The sequence below is a fragment of the Rhinichthys klamathensis genome, unplaced genomic scaffold, assembly GCF_029890125.1.
Source record: "Rhinichthys klamathensis goyatoka isolate OS25496 unplaced genomic scaffold, OSU_Roscu_1.1 h1tg000401l_1, whole genome shotgun sequence".
NCBI classification, from domain to species: Eukaryota; Metazoa; Chordata; class Actinopteri; order Cypriniformes; family Leuciscidae; genus Rhinichthys; species Rhinichthys klamathensis.
The window spans coordinates 911,620-931,356 of NW_026606902.1; the positions used below are offsets into that span (position 1 = coordinate 911,620).

A 19,737-nucleotide genomic window follows, 5' to 3' on the forward strand; every position below is an offset into this window, starting at 1 on the left:
TGTGTAAATATGCTGTAATTTGAGATCATAAGACGAATTTATGTACTTTGTAATTTTTATTTAATGTAGGCCTACACGCTACGTACATTTTATTTGTAGCCTATTCGAAATGAATCACATTTAAATGTGCATGAAATTATTAATATTTTACATTATAGTATGTGCTGCCAACTGCTGCCCTTATTTACACTCTTGGACATGAACGAAAACACATTTTTTCCCCCCTTCGTACTGGTTCAGTTCGATTCGTTATGATAGAACTGTAGCAATTAATTTATTTTGCAAGTAGTATAGTAAACATTCAATTTTCATTTGCACGTTTTCAAAAGACCCCGCGAATTGTTGAAGAACTGACAAAAATGGTCAGATTCACCCAGTAGTCTTGTGTTGTAGGCACTAAAACAGTCCAGTACTTTATAGCCAAACTCTTTTTTTATATTGAAACAATGATGAACATTTCTGGTATACTGCTTTCTGGCTTCTGCCTGGCCAACCCCGAGCTAAAAAGAAAAGAAAACTGGATGACCCACTGCATTCACTGCCTATACTTGTTGGGTGAGTTCAGAGAACCACTATCATGTCCCCCTGTGTTAAACTGGTTGAGCAGCCATTATTGCCTCAGTTACAGAGTCCGGACTCGAAAGGAAATCATTTTCCGTGTGGATTTAAGGTGAGTTTCTTTTCTGAATAATTTGTCAGTGCAGCACGACTTATGGGCCCATTATCTTCAATAATTACTAATTACATTATTTGTAAATATTTAGCCTAAGTAAAACGTATATAATTAAGTCAAACTTGTCATTTGTAGTTTGTACATGTACTGTGGGGTTTGAAATGTGTATATTGCTGAGGCTTACGATGTGAAAAATGTAGGTAATAATGCTTTATAGTGTTAGTGATTTTTCAGTCTACTACAATCTACCCTACAGTTAAATAATGGCATCACTGTTTTATACAGAGCTGAACTGAACTCATTTCATAATTGATTAATTGTAGACAGTAATTGAATTGAACTGAATGAAATGACTTCGGCTGAACAATGACACTTCTTTTTAGAGCTGCTTTACAGCAAAATTTTATTCAAATATAGGTGACATTTTACCTAGAGTACAATATGAAAACTGTCTGATTTTATAAGAGAACATATTGGAGATTTCATAATGATAGAAGGTGTTGATATATTATTTTGGATTCATGTGTGAAATATGCAACAAAAATTCAGAATTGCAAAAAGTGTCCCAGGTTACCTTACTTAGTCGTCCAAAACAGTTTTAAGATGAATTGATCTAATTTCATCTGGAAAATAGTGATTATGACATTGTAGGCCAATGTTTAAAATAAGGTTTTTTTCTGTTTGTTAATGAGGGATTTGTGGAAAAATCAATGTTTTTAGATTTGTTTAAAAAAAAGATAATTTCTAAATTAACCTACAGGCTAATTGAGTGAAATCATTCAATTTGAATTCATAGTGTTGCTATTATGACATATCTTCAATTAGAATATGGGCAATTAAATATGTAAATATATTGATTTGTCTGTGTATATAATTCTATATTACACGCATACCTCGTTTCCACCCAAAAAGAACTGGTTTCGAACCGGTGCTAGTTCAACTTGCAACTTGTTTTTCCACTGACTTTCCACTGTTCAGCCCAGCGAACGACGTCGTTACGTCACTGTGTACGTCGCCATACGAGCTTTCCCATCCCCGTTGTGTTGTTGGTCACAATAACCCCGCCCCCAGCCCCCGACGTAAGCATGACGTGGTAAAAGCACGGTTCTAGTCCAACAAAGAGTTGGTGCCGCTTTGGAACCAATTTTCCTGGCCGAGAACCGATTCTTTGGCTGTCGAAACACAAGGAACTGGTTTAGCAGGGGGATCTGTATGAAAGTATTTTTGGTGCAAAACAACTGAACGCCTGTGACAGTGGAATTTGTAGTTGTAGAGAATAGCCACACATGTGTATCAGTAAATGTGAAGTCACAGAGATAAATTTTTTAAGAGTTGCACACTTGTAGACTTTTTTTTATCTTCCACAAACACAACACAACAGTTACACCTTCTCAAATTCTTCATTGCAGGCGCACAAATCCTATTCTACAAATCACAAATTAAGAAACTCGTACGCTCACATTTTTGCTACAGTTGCTGCAGTGAATATGGGGCAAAACGCATTTACACACCCGCATCAAAAAATGTGAAGTCACAGAGAACTTTTGCTCATCTGCAAATCAGTATGTGAATTCATCCAATGAGAGTTGCACACTTGTAGAATCTTTTCTCACAAAGGTCTTGTATATTTTTCTAGCACAAACACAAGTACATAACTACAGCTGCTTGAATCTGCTGCGACGAATCACAAGCTCTGTTTTTCACTTTCAAGTGACAAGTTTCGTACGCTCCGCCTTTTGCACCAAGTGCACCGTGAAATGTGGTGCAAAAGTGAGTTGTGCATCTGTAGAGGCAGTGGGCGGAGCCTACATTAATATCAATGAGTTTCCCGGGCATGCGCGTGCAACTGCTCATTTTAGTTCACGCGCCTCGTTTCTCAGCAGGTTTAATGGATTATTTCAAAAAAGGTAAATATAGTTTCAGCGCGAACTTAAACTGCAATTGTGTATCGTTTCGTTAAGTTCATGTTTTTATTTATTCGTCACTGACTGAATGATTGCTGGCATTCACTTCGTGTAGGCATAAAGTAGGCTACAGCAAACTTCAACTCGTCGTATAAATTGCACCTTGCGAAGCTTTTAAAATGTGGCTTTTAGGCCTACTAATTGTTATAATTTGTTGATTGCAATAAATTAAATAAACCCTCATAAATGTATCCGTTCCGTTAGCTAACACTTTAAAAAAAATATATAGCTATAATATATCCTGGTGTGATTGTTCTTAAAATCTTGTTCATTTAAATAAGCCAAATCATTAAGACCAAACACAAGCATAAATGTGTTGCTTTAATACATATGTACAATTTGGATTAAACAAAATTGTATGGACAAAAGTGGATAAATTACATTTGATACAATTAGGTTACTGTAAATGAGGGGGGAAAAACACAACATTATTTTACGGAAAATGAGGGCATGCGCGTGGAACTGCTCATTCTAGTTCACGCTCCTCGTTTCTCAGCAGGTTTAATGGATTACTTCAAAAAAGGTAAATATAGTTTCAGCGCAAAATTAAACTACAATTGTGTATCATTTCATTCATAATGTTTTTATTAGTTTGCACGTTTTGTGCATTAATTAATGACTAAATGATTGCTGGCATTCACAGTATAGGCTAAGCACAGCAAACTTCAACTCATTCATTTAGATGTGCTTTTCCTTTGCACATTGCAATGCTTTAAACTGCCTTTTGTTATCATTTGTTGAATGTTACTGCAATACAAAAATAATACTAATATTAAATTAAGACATAATATATTTTTTAAACATTAAAATAGAAAACAGTTGATACAAATATTTCACAATATTACTGTTTTTAGATAAATGTACCTTAGAGGTAGCTTACCTTAGACCCTTAATACCAAACATTTGAACAGTATTAGGCTACACACGTTGCAATTAAAACATTCAAATTATGCATAATTTGAATGTTTTGATTGCAAGGTGTGTAGCCTACTACTGTTCAAATGTTTGGTATTAAGGCCAGTATGTATGTTTGTAAATATATTTTTTAGAACATCAAATTAGTGGCTTATCATATTCCGTAAAATAATGTTGTGTTTTTCCCCCTCATTTACAGTAACCTAATTGTATCAAATGTAATTTATCCACTTTTGTCCATACAATTTTGTTTAATCCAAATTGTACATATGTATTAAAGCAACACATTTATGCTTGTGTTTGGTCTTAATGATTTGGCTTATTTAAATGAACAAGATTTTAAGAACAATCACACCAGGATATATTATAGCTATATATATATTTTAAAGTGTTAGCCAACGGAACGGATACATTTATGAGGGTTTATTTAAATTATTGCAATCAACAAATGATAACAATTAGTAAAAGCCCCATTTTAAAAGCTTCGCAAGGTGCAATTTATACGACGAGTTGAAGTTTGCTGTAGCCTACTTTATGCCTACACGAAGTGAATGCCAGCAATCATTCAGTCAGTGACGAATAAATAAAAACATGAACTTAACGAAACGATACACAATTGCAGTTTAAGTTCGCGCTGAAACTATATTTACCTTTTTTGAAATAATCCATTAAACCTGCTGAGAAACGAGGCGCGTGAACTAAAATGAGCAGTTGCACGCGCATGCCCGGGAAACTCATTGATATTAATGTAGGCTCCGCCCACTGCCTCTACAGATGCACAACTCACTTTTGCACCACATTTCACGGTGCACTTGGTGCAAAAGGCGGAGCGTACGAAACTTGTCACTTGAAAGTGAAAAACAGAGCTTGTGATTCGTCGCAGCAGATTCAAGCAGCTGTAGTTATGTACTTGTGTTTGTGCTAGAAAAATATACAAGACCTTTGTGAGAAAAGATTCTACAAGTGTGCAACTCTCATTGGATGAATTCACATATTGATTTGCAGATGAGCAAAAGTTCTCTGTGACTTCACATTTTTTGATGCGGGTGTGTAAATGCGTTTTGCCCCATATTCACTGCAGCAACTGTAGCAAAAATGTGAGCGTACGAGTTTCTTAATTTGTGATTTGTAGAATAGGATTTGTGCGCCTGCAATGAAGAATTTGAGAAGGTGTAACTGTTGTGTTGTGTTTGTGGAAGATAAAAAAAAGTCTACAAGTGTGCAACTCTTAAAAAATTTATCTCTGTGACTTCACATTTACTGATACACATGTGTGGCTATTCTCTACAACTACAAATTCCACTGTCACAGGCGTTCAGTTGTTTTGCACCAAAAATACCTTCATAGATCTGGGGCGGGACTTGATTTGATGTCCATGGGTAATTGATTGGATTATGTGATTTGCTAGGCTTGTTTGAAATGAGCAAAATCTGCGCAGAACCGATCACCGGTGATCGCGAGATGCATGCCGCCGGTTAGAAATGTGTCCGAGTGCGGTCTGCCTTGCTCTGATGTCATGCTGACGTATGTAAAAAAAACTCTCGCAAGTCAGGGTTGCTCTCCACCTCTCCACCGACTGCGCTGATCAAAAGCATGATGGGAAACGACTTGCTGACGACACAGCTTAATGCTCATTGGTTTAAACAACCATGATGTATTGTTCTCTTTTAAAATGTTTGATTTTAAAACTCTGATATCATGTTTTATGTGTATAGCTCACGTATGTTATGTGTGAATAAACTCTCTGACAATGCGATATGGGTTATGTAATGTCATTTTTATTAAAACACTATAAAAACACATGTCTGTAATAAAGAAAAAAGTATTGATAAACACGTATTTGGAATGTAATTAAATAACAAGTAGCCTACTTTGGCTGTCTTGTTCATTATATTTATTTTCATATAAAAGCAACAGAACTTAAATTCTTGCCTGCACTTTTTTCACTCCTCCCTCTGCAGCCGCCTACTCTCGCATACATTTTAGGCGAGGCAAGGCGCATCTCAAACAAGCCTATTATATTGCTGTGAGTGACGTCATGTGAGTGACAGATTGCCCCGCCTCACGCCAGTAAACACTTCATCAGCGAACAATTGGAGATGTTAGTTTGATTAAGATTAAATTATTTATAAATACTCCAATATTCGATAAAATAAGAACTGTCAATTTACATTTCAGGAAAAATGTGTGCAGATGCAAACATGGTTAAATAAGTGTTGTGTGTGTGTGTTGTACGTACAATAAGTGTTGTACGTACAACCTAGAAGCTTTGCACATCCACTATGTGAAATCTCGAGGCCCACAGGAAGGAAATGAATAGTTGAATAAAGTCGTTATTGTTGTTTGTTTTTTGCGCACAAAAAGTATTCTCGTCGCTTGATAAACTTATGGTTGAGCCACTGTAGTCACTCGGAGTATTTTAACGATGTCTTTCATAACTTTTTGGCCGACCAGTTTCGATCCCTTAAAGGTTCTCTAAGCGATCCTGGGTGACGCTACTTCTTGTTGACGTTCGAACTATTAGGCTTGTTTGAGATGCGCCTTGCCTCGCCTGAAATGTAGTCGAGAGTAGGCGGCTGCAGTGAGGGGAGGAGTGAAAAAAGCGCAGGCAAGCCGGACAGATCTCGCTTCTCGCAGTGGATCAGACACCTGTGAGATCAAAGGTGGATATCGCGGGATTCACGGGATTCACGCTCGTGCATGGTGTTGCTAATAAACTGGATGTAATTTAAGTTTTGTTGCTTTTATATGAAAATATAATGAACAAGACACCCAAACTCCCAAAGTACTTATTTAATTCCATTTTAAATAGGCCTACGTGTTTATCAATAATTTTTTCTTTAATACAGACATGTGTTTTTATTAAAAAAATAAAATTACATCACATAGATCGCACTGTCAGAGAGTTTGGGAATATCCACACATAATTTATACACATAAAACATGATGTCAGAGTTTTAAAATCAAACATTAGGCTTGTTTGAGATGCGCCTTGCCTCGCCTGAAATGTAGTCGAGAGTAGGCGGCTGCAGTGAGAGGAGGAGTGAAGAAAGCGCAGGCAAGCCGGACAGATCTCTCTTCTCGCAGTGGATCATCAGACACCTGTGAGATCAGGCGGATATCGCGGGATTTACGCTCGTGCACGGTGTGGCTAATAAACTGGATGTAATTTAAGTTTTGTTGCTTATATATGAAAATAAATATAATGAAGACACCCAAAGTACTTATTTAATTCCATTTTAAATAGGCCTACTACGTGTTTATCAGTCATTTTTTCTTTAATACAGACATGTGTTTTTATTTAAAGAAAATCATAAAAATTACATCACATAGATCGCACTGTCAGAGAGTTTGGGAATATCCACACATAATTTATACACATAAAACATGATATCAGAGTTTTGAAATCAAACATTTTAAAAAGAGAACAATACATCACGGTTGTTTAAACCAATGAGCATTAAGCTGTGTCGTCAGCAAGTGGTTTCCCATCATGCTTTTGATCAGCGCAGTCGGTGGAGAGCAACTGCGCGCGACTGCAGAATCCGACACGTGCGCCTTGCGCTCGCGAGAGTTTTTTGACATACGTCGGCATGACATCAGAGCAAGGCGGACCGCACTCGGACACATTTCTAACCGGCATGCATCTCGCGCTGATCACCGGTGATCGGTTCTGCGCAGATTTTGCTCATCTCAAACAAGCCTATTGTCAAACAAAACGGAGGCTAGCTAGACCCTCCCTCCTCCTCATCCGCACACTAACCCCCCAAACCACACCCCCAAACCCTTCTTGTCGGTCATTGGCTGGAACAGTTTGTTATGTTTTGTGGTGCGGGTAAGCCCAGTTTGTTTTTGTGGAGCCTGGGGTGTCTGCAGAGACCGCGTTTTTTTCAGTGTGTTCAAGGGACAGGCAGCTAGCGGATAGTGAGGAGATGTTTGCTGTATGTGACAAAAAAAGTTTTGGAAAAGAATTTTCATTTTTGGGTGAACTAACCCTTTAATAAAGTTACCTGTTGAAAGCTATGGTTGAAACTAGAGATTCACACCAGAGTTCATACAACATGCTTCTGTTTGAACCCATGTGCATTTACCATACAGATGTTCCCATAGTCAAAAAATTTTTTGACAGCGCCACAAATTCTACTCCAACAGAGGAGATCTGATTTAAACCTGAAACAAATAGGTCAGGTGCAAAGATGGAAATGATTTATTTTTAACCCTTTCACGCATAGAGGTCACTTGGACAAAACATTTTCTTGTGCATGCATGGGTTTTGGTGGCATAGTTGCACATCAACCTCAGTGAACACTAGTGCATCATCCTATACATTGCCAAGTAGCAAGCCGTTGTATGTGGATTTTTTTCTCCAAGCAAAGATAGCAAATGGCCAGTCAGAAATGCCAAGTTGCTCCGAAACATCAAATCCAACCTAGAAGACTTTTGCAGGTAAAAATATTGTAAAAAAAAAAAAAGATTGTAGCATCAAGCAACATCTAAGAAAGTGTATTATTGTTAAGTAAGTTTTCTATGTATTGATTTTAGATTGGGAGGAAATTATGATTAATCACCTGTTCACTAAATTAACATCATGCATCACTAGATATATTTCAGCTGCAATTACTATTACTGACTAATGTTAATACTTCATCTGCAGTAACTTTTTGTCTGTAAATAAATGGTTTTGTGTTATTAGAATACAATTTGCAGTAGTGCTGCACGATTAATCATATCGCAATCGCGATGTCAAGCCAATGCGATTATATCATGCAAAATGCTGCGATTTTATGTAAAGTAAACAAATTAGGGCTGTTAACCCAATTAACGCAGCATCTGTTATTTTTTGTCGTCCTTTCGCTAGTGTTACATGATCCCGTTCTTATTCGTGCGAATGCTTTAAAGTCCAAACCATTCATGCGCGACAAGTCAAACAAGCTGTGTCCCAATGTGAAGGCTGCATCCTCCGAAGGCCGCGGACTTAGTAGGGTTAGTATTATTAAGTTCACTTAAATTAAAAGCTGTTATATTTTTTGAAGCCTAATGTTTTTTTTTTTTTAATTATAGCTTTCAATTGTGGAATCACTGTAATGTTGGATGGCTATAATTAATGTTTTAAATGGGGGTGGATTAATTTTTACCCAGACCTCAATGGCTTTAATGATCATTATATAAGGTATCAATCATTTAGTTGTTGTTGCTAGTTTGAGTTGAGAAATACACATTTCAGAATTATCACACATCTGTGTGTGCATTTTGCTTTAGAATCAAGCAAGTTGACTCATGAAACCATTTGTTATTATATCGCAATCGCATATATTGACCTCAATAATCGCAATATGACATTTTCCCCAAATCGTGCAGCCCTAATTTGCAGTAATGTCAAAAAAAGTAATGTGATTAGACCTACAGATAATGTAGGCTACTAATACATTACTTCACTCGTTACATCAGTAAAGTAATCTGAGTAGCCTACGAAATGTATGTTACCCGTAATGTGTTACTTTACTTGTTTCATCAAAAAGTAATCTGATTAGCTGTTATGCATGATGCTAATCCTTTTCTTCCAACACTGCTCATTTCAGATGAGATTGAAAACACCTGATAGCTAGATTTTTTTTTTTTGCCACTGTCTGAAAACATTAATAGATCAGTGTAAATTTTTAGCCAGAGGTTTTCTCAGAGGAGAGCTATACGGTACAAATTTGTCAATTTTGAACTTAATCAGAATTATCATCTAATAAGGGTAATCAACATACTCTGGTAGACTGGAGGGAGAGCGTTTCCGCCATAGTAGACTGTAAAAAGGTTTCCACAGAGTTGTACCTTCATCACCAGTTGTAGATATCTTTGATGGAATCACCCTTATATCAAAGACACGCGAAGTTAAACTTAATTGTATTAAGTTCTTCATCTGCTGGTCGAATGGGAACAAACTCAATTGAGTTTGCAACAATTTAAGCTGTATTATATTGTTGTGTATTTGTCTTGAGTTAGGTTTGTTTTCTCTCTCTCCCCTGCTTCAGTCCTGCACCCAGTCCACCTGTTCGCAATCGCAATCAGAGCGCACGCTGATTGAGATCGTACCTGCTCATCCTTTGTTCTTATCTTTCTTGCTATAATATTTAGTTTTGGTTTCTTTGGCAGATTATTGCTTGCCGCATCACGTTTTTGGAGTTATTAGACTACTACACTCGGATTCATGTGAGTCTATCGGTACTGATCCACTTTTGCTACACGACTGAAGCGTGGTGTCGCACCCTCTCCACATTTGTAAGTTGATGCGCGTTCCTCAAGTTTACCGCTATGGGCGTGGTTTTGACCCAGCGGCCAGTCTAGAACAAAGGCCCCTCGAGAGACTACTTCTATTGGATAGACGCGTCGCGTTTGACGGATTCATTTGCATAAAGCTGGGCATCAGCCTATGGCAAGCCATTTTAACATTTAACAGCTAGACTGGATATGTGTTGCAGATATCTGTAATTCAGTTTTGCCTAGTCAAAAAGAACATTTCAGATATCCGCAATTACATTCTTCCTATCCATAATTGTCATTTCAGATATCCACAAAGACATTCTTCCTAGGACAAATGACATCACTTTTGCCATTCATTTGTATGGGGTTTGTCATTACAGATATCTACAATTCAGTTGCAGATATCCGTAATTCACATAGTGGATCCACTATGTGAATTACGGATATCTGCAACTGAATTGTAGATATCTGTAATTCCAGTTTAAGATATCTACAATTTGATTATGACTAGTACTAACTCCAATTCAAGATATCTTTAATTCACCTCAATTCTATGGCAAGCCCTTTTAACATTTAAAAGCTAAGTTTGACTATCCGGAATTAACATTGTAGATATCAACAAGTTCTTTCTGACTAGTCGTAATTACATTTTGAATAGTTGGATTTGTCATTGCAGATATCTGTAATTCAGTTTTGCCTACTCAAAACTGAATTACAGATATCTCTATCTGTCGTTTCGACTAGTCACAATTACGTTACAGATATCTTGAATAACAATTCCAACTATCCAAAATGTAATTACGACTAGTCAGAAAGAAGTTGTTGATATCTACAATGTTAATTCCGGATAGTCAAACTTAGCTTTTAAATGTTAAAAGGGCTTGCCATATCGGCCAGCTTTTTGACGCGCATCATTTTTCCAAATGAAGTGCCGCCTTCCCGGGATGCTTTGCGGGCGCGTTAAAGTCGCGTGACGTCACCCATAGGAATAAAGTGGAGTGCGGCGCGACTGAAGTGTCGCACGGACAAGTGGATCAGTACCGTGAATCTCGTGAAAACGGCTTCGTTATTGTTTTTTGTCCCCTCACAATGACAGACTGCCTAAATTCTTTTGTGACTGAATACATTCCGTTAATCTGCACCTCTTTTGTTTGGGACCGCTCTCCGACAATATTTGATAGATTTTTACATGATTTTATATAATTTTATTAATTGGTTTGTTAAATACACACAGTATTGCAGTGTTATTATTGTATTATGTTTAATACAGTATCTCTTTAAAAGCAAAAATGCACACTGTCCACTCAAGTGGACATCTGAACATCTCTTTAAAAAATCATTCATGCCTTAAGAGCAAAAAAAAAAAACATATAAGAAAAAAAAATGTCTGAGGTTGTCATAATTCATGCATGAAAGGGTTAATATTTCCACATTTATGTAGAGAAGGCGTGGCCAGTTTAAACTTAAATGTGCAAGGTATCTGTCAGTACAAAACAAGTTGCAAATGTTCTTCACCATTTTGTTTAAATTTATATTTACATTTTAAAAGTTTTCCATTTCACTGCCTGTTAACACACCTTCCTTTCAGGTAATCTCCAGAAATGAACTTTCTCCTCAAGTTATTTCTGATTGGGCTCAGTATTACTGCATTGAGTATTTACAGTATACAACAAGGATTTCTGGATGTTACAGATGTCACAAACAGACTGTTTCCATTAGGGTATGGCCCTACGGTGTCTCAGTCATATTTCTTTGTTTTCAATTTGGTTGTTCTTCCTCTTCTGGCATTGGAAAACTGTTTCACGGGTGACCTTTTTGTCTTTTTAGCAAAGGGTACCTCCAAGTCTTTCCTAAACAAAGGTCAGTGGTTGGTTATTTATTCAGAATACTATATTTAGTCTCTATAACATATTACTTCTGTATCATTCTGTGCAATGTTTCCTTATTATTGCCCTCATTTTTTTCAAATATGACCTCAGCATTGGGCCATTTCCCAGTAAAAATCGTTCGTCTTGTTCCTGTAATGGATTTGCTATACTTGCGCAGAATGTGCAAGTGGGTGAACTGGAAGATCTTCAGAGACGTCGGTCGGAGGAATACCAGAAATGCCAGCTCAGGTCAAAAGTGCATTCCAGTTCCTGCCTCTTAATCAATTTTGGTTTGGCTTAATTCTAAAAGTTCTAATTCTGTTTTTCTTAGAATGGGGACAAAGATGGATTCACTTATTCTTGCCCAAGCTAACTCGCCCCTCCAATATCCCACCCAGGGTTTCGAAGTGCCACCTCTTACAAAAAGAGTGATACCAGGTAAAACTCTTTCCTTCATGTAATACATGTTTCAGATCTCAGATGTGTTTACTTTAAGACACTCGGTCTGTTTTGGGATGTTACTGTAGAAAATTCTTTTAAAATGAGTAATTTACTGTATCTTCAAACTGAATTAGAAGATGAGATGTAATGACCAGGTAAGAATGCACTTTCAAATAATTTTAGAATTGTATTTGTCGTTATTTACTCTTAATGTGACATGAATTGTCAAACTGCCCATTTTCACAGGTTTGGCTCTGCATGCACAAAGAAGAAGACTATATAAGGTTTGTTTTGAAATGTGTGAGGTCCTTTGGGGTTCTCTGGTTTTATGTTCTCAGTAAAGGTCTGAGTTCTCAGTTTTTGGAATGCAAACTCAAGACAGCTGGTTACTTTCTTTGCAGGAGAAGTGTCCAACAATTTATGAATATCACACACTGAAGGTCCATTAATACCACTTTTGTGCAACAGGTGTCTTTGAGTGTGAAGAGTGGAGTGCTCTCAGTAGAGGATGTTCTGGATGGACAGCAGGTGGATGGACAGGGTCAGAGTGAACTGAGCATCTCATCTAGCAGCATCACACAACTCAATGATCTGCTGTCCAGAGTGACCTACACCAGCACTATCTACCATGTCAAGACTAAAGATCTGGGTAATGTCTGCAGTGCCCTATATGTCCATTAAGTTCAGAGAATGGGTGTGAGCTATAATATGTAACTATTGAGCTGTCTAGTCCAGCTAACTTTTTAATTTTTTTTTATTTACATTTTAAACTTACCTTTAAAAAAAAAATTATATCCAAATCCACGTTTCCTTGTTTCCTTAGTTCATTTTTCTTTTGAGGACTATGAGGCCATATTTCCCATTGTGATCAAGAGAACCTCAGTTCCTGTTTTGTACGACCCAGGGACAGGTAAGACGACAAAAAAATAAATACACACACACACACACACACACACACACACACACAAATCTAGATTTGGTCTAGTCAATGACCCTCCCCCTTCTTTCTCAACTTAGATATTAACTCACAGGTAACCATAACAACAAAGACCTTTCTGAGATATGAAGAGCTGAACGTCCTCATCAAGAGTATCCGCCAGCTTTACCCCAAAATCAAGATCATTGTTGCAGATGACAGCCTGACGCCAGAAAAGGTGACTGGCAACAATGTAGAGCACTACATCATGCCTCCTGCACAGGTAAATACTTTTTTAAGGCCACAGTGACATATAAGGGCTTTTCACACAGCGCTCAACCCCGTGTTATCGTCATTCTAAACCCCACTTTTAACCCCGGAGAGAGAATCTTTCTGCTCTGGAGCAGGGTTATTAAGCACTGCTTTTGCGCTGTTAACTCCGCATTGTGGGGAATATGGGCTAGATGCTTAGCAAACGACAGCCAATTGTGTGCCTCATATTTATGTGCTTGGGTTAGCTACGGAAACGCATAACGGTGTACGTTATATAAACGGTTGTTTCAGTGTTTGAGGGGAAAAATGGCAAATGGAGACGGAAAACGCGTCAAATGGAGTAGCCAATATTTGCTTTTCCACCATCGGGCCAAATATTAATTTGTGTTTTTATGACACTCAAATAGTGTGCTTAGCCAGCTAGAAACTGGTAGCCAGGCAACAGACAAGTGACCAATCATGAGTGGCGAAGTAACTACATTCATTCTACCACCACGGTCAGCCAACCGTTTAATTGTTCTGTGCCGAACCAAGTTCAAGTGGAAATATAACTGGAACCGGTCTTTACCGTTCTTAGAACCATTCGACCCGTTTCAAGTGTGACAATGCCTATATTACACTTTTACTGCAAAATGACTGAAGATGATCTAAACCACAATATAAAATTGCTTTTTGTGCCTGTCAACTGAGCTAAACCTATAATTTCTCTTTATCTGTTTACTTAGGGTTGGTTTGCGGGAAGGAATCTGGCTGTTTCTCAAGTCACCACTAAATACTTCCTGTGGGTTGATGATGATTACATATTCAATAACAATACACGGATTGAAAGCTTTGTGGAGATAATGGAGAAAGTTCCAGAACTGGATGTGGTCAGTAAAGAGAATTATTAAAAAATTATCAATTTTTTTTGTAAGGAACTTTGTGTGTGAAATCTGTGTACAAACGTTTTACCAAAAAAATGATTAATCAATTTACGCAAAATGTAGGAACAACTGAAACCACATATTTTGTGGCCACTCTCTCTCTTGGTGGCCTTTATAAACGTGTTAGGATTACATTTTATACATAGATTTTCTTAAATGTATTTCTGTGTGTGTCTATATATATATATAAACACACACACACATAAATACATTTAAGAATATCTATGTATATTTCTGTGTGTGTGTCTGTCTATATATATATATATATATATATATATATATATAGACACACACACACACACACACACACACACAGAAATACATTTAAGAATATCTATGTATAAAATGTAATTCTAACACGTTTATAAAGGCCACCAAGAGATCATTGTATGTTTGCAAACCATTTCTATATGCAGTGTTTTATCCAATTTACTAACTGCGGCATGTTGTCACTCATTTAGGATACTCCAAATTTATTAAGACTACCATGAGGTTAAGAAGAATTGTGTGTGTATGCACATGTTGTGAATTATGTGGAAATTTTTCAAGAGAAGTTTTCCTGTGTGTAAACCTGAATAATTCATAAAATCAATAGTAAATGAGACCAATTAGTTCTCTCCCAGATATGGAAATGATCTCTGCTCCCTCACAGCTTTGTGTTAGTGTTTATTCTGACTGGATGCAGGAAAGATGATCTGTTCTCTAGCTATTAAACTGTTCAATAGAATGCAGTAATGATACTGGATCATTTCAGGCATAGGAACAGGTCTTCACTCACTCTCTTTCCAGGTTGGTGGTGCAGTGGGAAAAGATCAGTTCTATTTCCGCCTTCAGTACGAGGAAGGGGATGAAGAGGAGGGCGGTTGTCTCAGACGTTTTCATAGGAAGAGCCATCAATCAGTCCCAGGCTTTAAAGGCTGCTCCTTTGTAGACGGGACCGTCAACTACTTCCTGGCACGGACAGATGCGGTGCGACGGGTTGGCTTTGATCCGTTTCTGAAGAGGGTGGCTCATACTGGTAGGTATATCTCGGGGTTTCAGATTAAAATACATGATTCTCATTTCAGATTATTACCTTACTGGAGGTTTCCAATATATACAGTATTGTTCCAAATATAATTCCGAATATGTTTTTCTTGGAAATACATCTGAAAAAATGGGGTTGTCTTGTATTCAGGTTCTAGACTATTACAAGTCAATAATACACCCGCAACAATAGCTAAATGCGTGTAAAATCAGTGTACCCCTCAGGACTGAAGCGGCCCACCCCTGTAAACTACCCGTAGTTGACACATGGTCACACGGTCACACGTGTTTTGACACTGCAAGGATGATCAGCTGTCCTTGTCTCCCTGCATTGCATTTTATTGGTCTTGGTAAAATATATATTGTAGAAATTCGTGTATATTTAGTTCACCCAAAAATGTTCCCATTATTTACTCAAGCCATCCTAGGTGTATATGACTTTCTTCTTTCAGGCAAACACAATAAGAGTTATATTAATTGTATTTAAACTACAGATTAAATACAATTCTAAAATATAATCACATGCTTTCGGTAACGGGCGTACGTACGCGATTCTAGTTCCGGCAGAAGAGTGACCTCTGACCCGACAAATTGACTCGACGTATTGACAAATGTGGAAGCGCAGGGGACAGAACAAAACACCAGTCACGAATTTGAAGTCTAAAACGAGAATTTTTAAAGAGAAATGTCAGAGGAGCTTGAGTTTGTTGCCCAGACCTATTAGTTTGAACCGTGAGTCCTACGTCATGCGCAGGGTCAGAGGTCACTTCCGCCGGAACTAGAATCGCGTACGTCCGTTACCAGAAGCATGTGATTATAGATTATAAAGTTATAAATATGGATATTTTTCTTACAAAAACACATCGCTTCGCTTCAGAAGGTCTTTATTAACCCCCTGGAGTCGTATGGATTAGATTTGATGAATGGATGCACTTTTTGGAGCATCAAAAACTCAGGCTCTATTCACTATATTCACCCATTATAAAGCTTAGAGCAATTATATATATATATATATTAACTCAGATTTTGTTTGGCTGAAAGAAATAAGTCATATACACCTAGGATGGCTTGAGGGGGAGTAAATTATGGGATAATTTTGATTTTAGGGAGAACTATCCCTTTAAACTTCTTGAGTGTCTTTTTATGATTGCTCATCTTCTGCTGTCTCTCTGACATAAACCCCACAGAGTTTTTTCTTGATGGTCTCGGAGATTTGTTGATTGCCTCTTGCAAAGGACTTGCAGTCGGCCACCAGAAGAAACGTAAACAAAGCAAATACAGAAAATTTAGGTTTCCAGGACGAAATGATGGAAAAAACAAATTGGCCCATCATTACTTCAAGAATTATTTGAAATGCATCAAGTACTGAGTGACTGTTGAGGAGAAAGGTGATCATTCACCCACAGAGAGCAAACATCATTTTACTTTTTGTCGAATTGAAAGATTGAAAGAATGGATATGAGGAATATTCACATAAGTGTTTTGGTACAGAAAAGACAAGAGTAAGGAAATTGTGTGACATTTTAATACAATCAGCCATTCAAACAGTGGAATCAAACATCAACAAAAATTTTAAGCCAAGTCTTTGTCTTCAGGAGAACTGATTTAAGAGAACAAATATTTTCAATATATCTTGTATCATTTATTACTGTGGGTTACTGTTGTGCAATAAAATAAATGCCCCTCATTAAATATAGACACTCAGACTTTTTATTTATTTATTTATTGTACCTTTAGGGGTTCATGTCACAGGGGCAGTACCCTTGAAAGGACATATTTGAAGAAAAAAAAAATGTATCCCCTAAAGTTGCATATTAGAGTAGCAATACATACCTTACGGTATATTGTGAATGTTTTAGAGTACAATTTTGCACATTTTCTGAGAGTGCAGTGGTATAAATATGATTGTTATGTGCAATAATGGTTTTACTTCATCTAAGAAATGCGCAAAATGTTTACAGAGTGGGCAAAAATTTGCTATAGATTGAGCTGAAATTTGTAAGTTTTAATAGCACTGAAGCAGCTGGAACTGTATTTCTTTTCATATGAGTGTTTCTTTTCATATAAAATGTAATAATAATTGTCCTTTTTTTGAAGGGTAAAACTTAAAAAATCTAAAGTTAAACTTTGCGTGGTTTTTCCTGTGCATAAATGTATTAATTTTTAATTGTGTATGGTTAATGGTGGTGTTGTACAGCAAACTGAAAAACCTAGCATGGCTAATTCATTTTATCTGAGGAATGGAAATTAAATTTTACATGTTTTGGATTTCCTGTTTTTCGTTGTTGTTGTTGTTGTTATTATTATTATTATTAGTAGTAGTAGTAGTAGTATTATATATACTTAAAAAACATGAAATGCTGAACTGATTTATTTAAAATTTTACATGTATGAACTTGGACATATCTTGAAGGAATAATTGAGAGCTCAAACTATTTAAGGACAATCATGTATTTTCTGTTGTTTATTTGGTTATATTATCATTGAATTTTTTTTTCTTATTTATCTTATTCATTCTGACAGATTTTTACATGGTATTATGGGACTGTTTATATTGAATACATTCTGTTGTGGAAAATTAAACCAATACACTCTTAACACACTAATTGGAATGTTTGTCCAATTGAGGAGTAAATCTAGTCAGATCTAGTCTGAAAACCAGTCAGTATCTGGTGTGACCATAATTTTCCTCACGCAGTGCAACACATCTCCTTCGCATAGAGTTGATCAGGTTGTTGTGGCCTGTGGAATGTTGGTCCACTCCTCTTCAATGGCTGTGCGAAGTTGCTGGATATTGGCAGGACCTGGAACACACTGTCGTATACGCCGATCCAGAGCATCCCAAACATGCTCAATGGGTGACATGTATGGTGAGTATGCTGGCCAAGCAAGAACTGGGATGTTTTCAGCTTCCAGCAATTGTGTACAGATCCTTGCAACATGGGGCCGTGCATTATCATGCTGCATCATGAGGTGATGGTCGTGGATGAATGGCACAACAATGGGCCCCAGGATCTCGTCACGGTATCTCTGTGCATTCAAAATGCCATCAATAAAATGCACCTGTGTTTGTTGTCCATAACATACGCCTGCCCATACCATAACCCCACCGCCACCATGGGCCACTCGATTCACAACGTTGACATCAGCAAACCGCTCACCCACTCGAGTCGACGCCATACACGCTGTCTGCCATCTGCCCTGTACAGTGAAAACCGGGATTCATCCGTGAAGAGAACACCTCTCCAAAGTGCCAGATGCCATCGAATGTGAACATTTGCCGAATTCTCTGAAACGCCATTGGAGGCGGTTTATGGTACAGAAATTAACATTCTATAGAGCATCACAGTCCCGCCCACAGCCCGAGAGAGCTTAGGTGCCGGGAGTAAATTTCCCATTCATTTCTCCCATTGACGTTTTGGAAAAATCAGTATCTAAAGAGTTTTAGAGCCTGTCTGAGGATAACCAACTACGGCTGAACTCATAAGCATACAACATATCATTTCGAGTGAAAAAACGAAGAGAAAATCCCAAAAAGTCAAAGGTACAAGACTGTACATATTTTCATTTCCGAGCGAAGGAACTACTCATCCCATAAACCACCGCGCCTCACTGAAGTCGACTGAAGCCACAACCGCGAAAGAGCCTTTTGGGCGACTTCCAAATCTGACGACAGCCACGCGCACTTTTTCCTCCAGTGAATGAATGTGCAGTTTATAGCAGTTCTTTCAGTGGTAATCGTGTAAATAACAGTGTTTTATATAGGTATTGTGTATTGAATTTTAAATTTATCATTGTGTATTTTATATTGTGTGCGTGTGTGAAAGCTGTTAACGATAACGATAGCAACATGGTGCAGTGCTTTGTACCTGACTGCAACACATTATACAACACAAAATATTGTTTTGACAGTGGCATCATAAAATGCTTGATATGACTCATACCATATGAAGGCTACAGTAGCCTATAGCTAAAGTGAACGATAATGCTAACTAACGTTACCAACCTCCCTGCAAAACTCACCACAACTTTGTAGGTCTTGTCACTCATGCTGGCCCTTACAAAACCCACAAGCTGACCCTTGGACACGCTACACTCAACTACATGACCCGATTTGAAGTGGTTTTCACCCCTTTGAACACTTTTGTTTTCCTCGAAAAAAGCCATCATGGCAGCCAAGGAGATCATGATTGCACTGATAAGTGTACCATCCAAAAATGCTACACAGGTATTTTTTTATTATTATTATTTTTTTAATGATCTTCAGTCTTCACGGACCTTCGCGGGGTTTAACCAGGCAGTTACACGACTTCCACCAATCAGATGCATCACTGTGGGATTGTGGGTAATGAAGTACTTATCCAAGACATTGCGAATAAAAGGCATTTATCTCAAAACAAGGTTAGTGCCCCATGAACTTTTGGCGTTTATATGAGCATATACAATCGAGTAGTACAGCCGTATCTGGTTTAAGTCTACCATGTATGGT

The 19,737-nt window shown here is 37.6% G+C and overlaps 1 protein-coding gene across 1 annotated transcript; it reads left to right on the forward strand.

Annotated features, from left to right (window-relative positions):
- The first annotated feature begins 627 nt into the window (after window positions 1-627).
- Window positions 628-16,718, forward strand: LOC130070324 (beta-1,4 N-acetylgalactosaminyltransferase 1-like). Its single transcript, XM_056234689.1, has 12 exons — window positions 628-670; window positions 11,390-11,521; window positions 11,629-11,661; window positions 11,781-11,918; window positions 12,001-12,107; window positions 12,357-12,394; window positions 12,579-12,759; window positions 12,934-13,020; window positions 13,128-13,309; window positions 14,025-14,168; window positions 15,012-15,240; window positions 16,436-16,718. Exons 2-12 carry the CDS (start codon window positions 11,403-11,405, stop codon window positions 16,615-16,617), a joined length of 1,440 nt encoding a protein of 479 aa, XP_056090664.1. The 5' UTR covers window positions 628-670; window positions 11,390-11,402; the 3' UTR covers window positions 16,618-16,718.
- The last annotated feature ends 3,019 nt before the right edge of the window (window positions 16,719-19,737 follow it).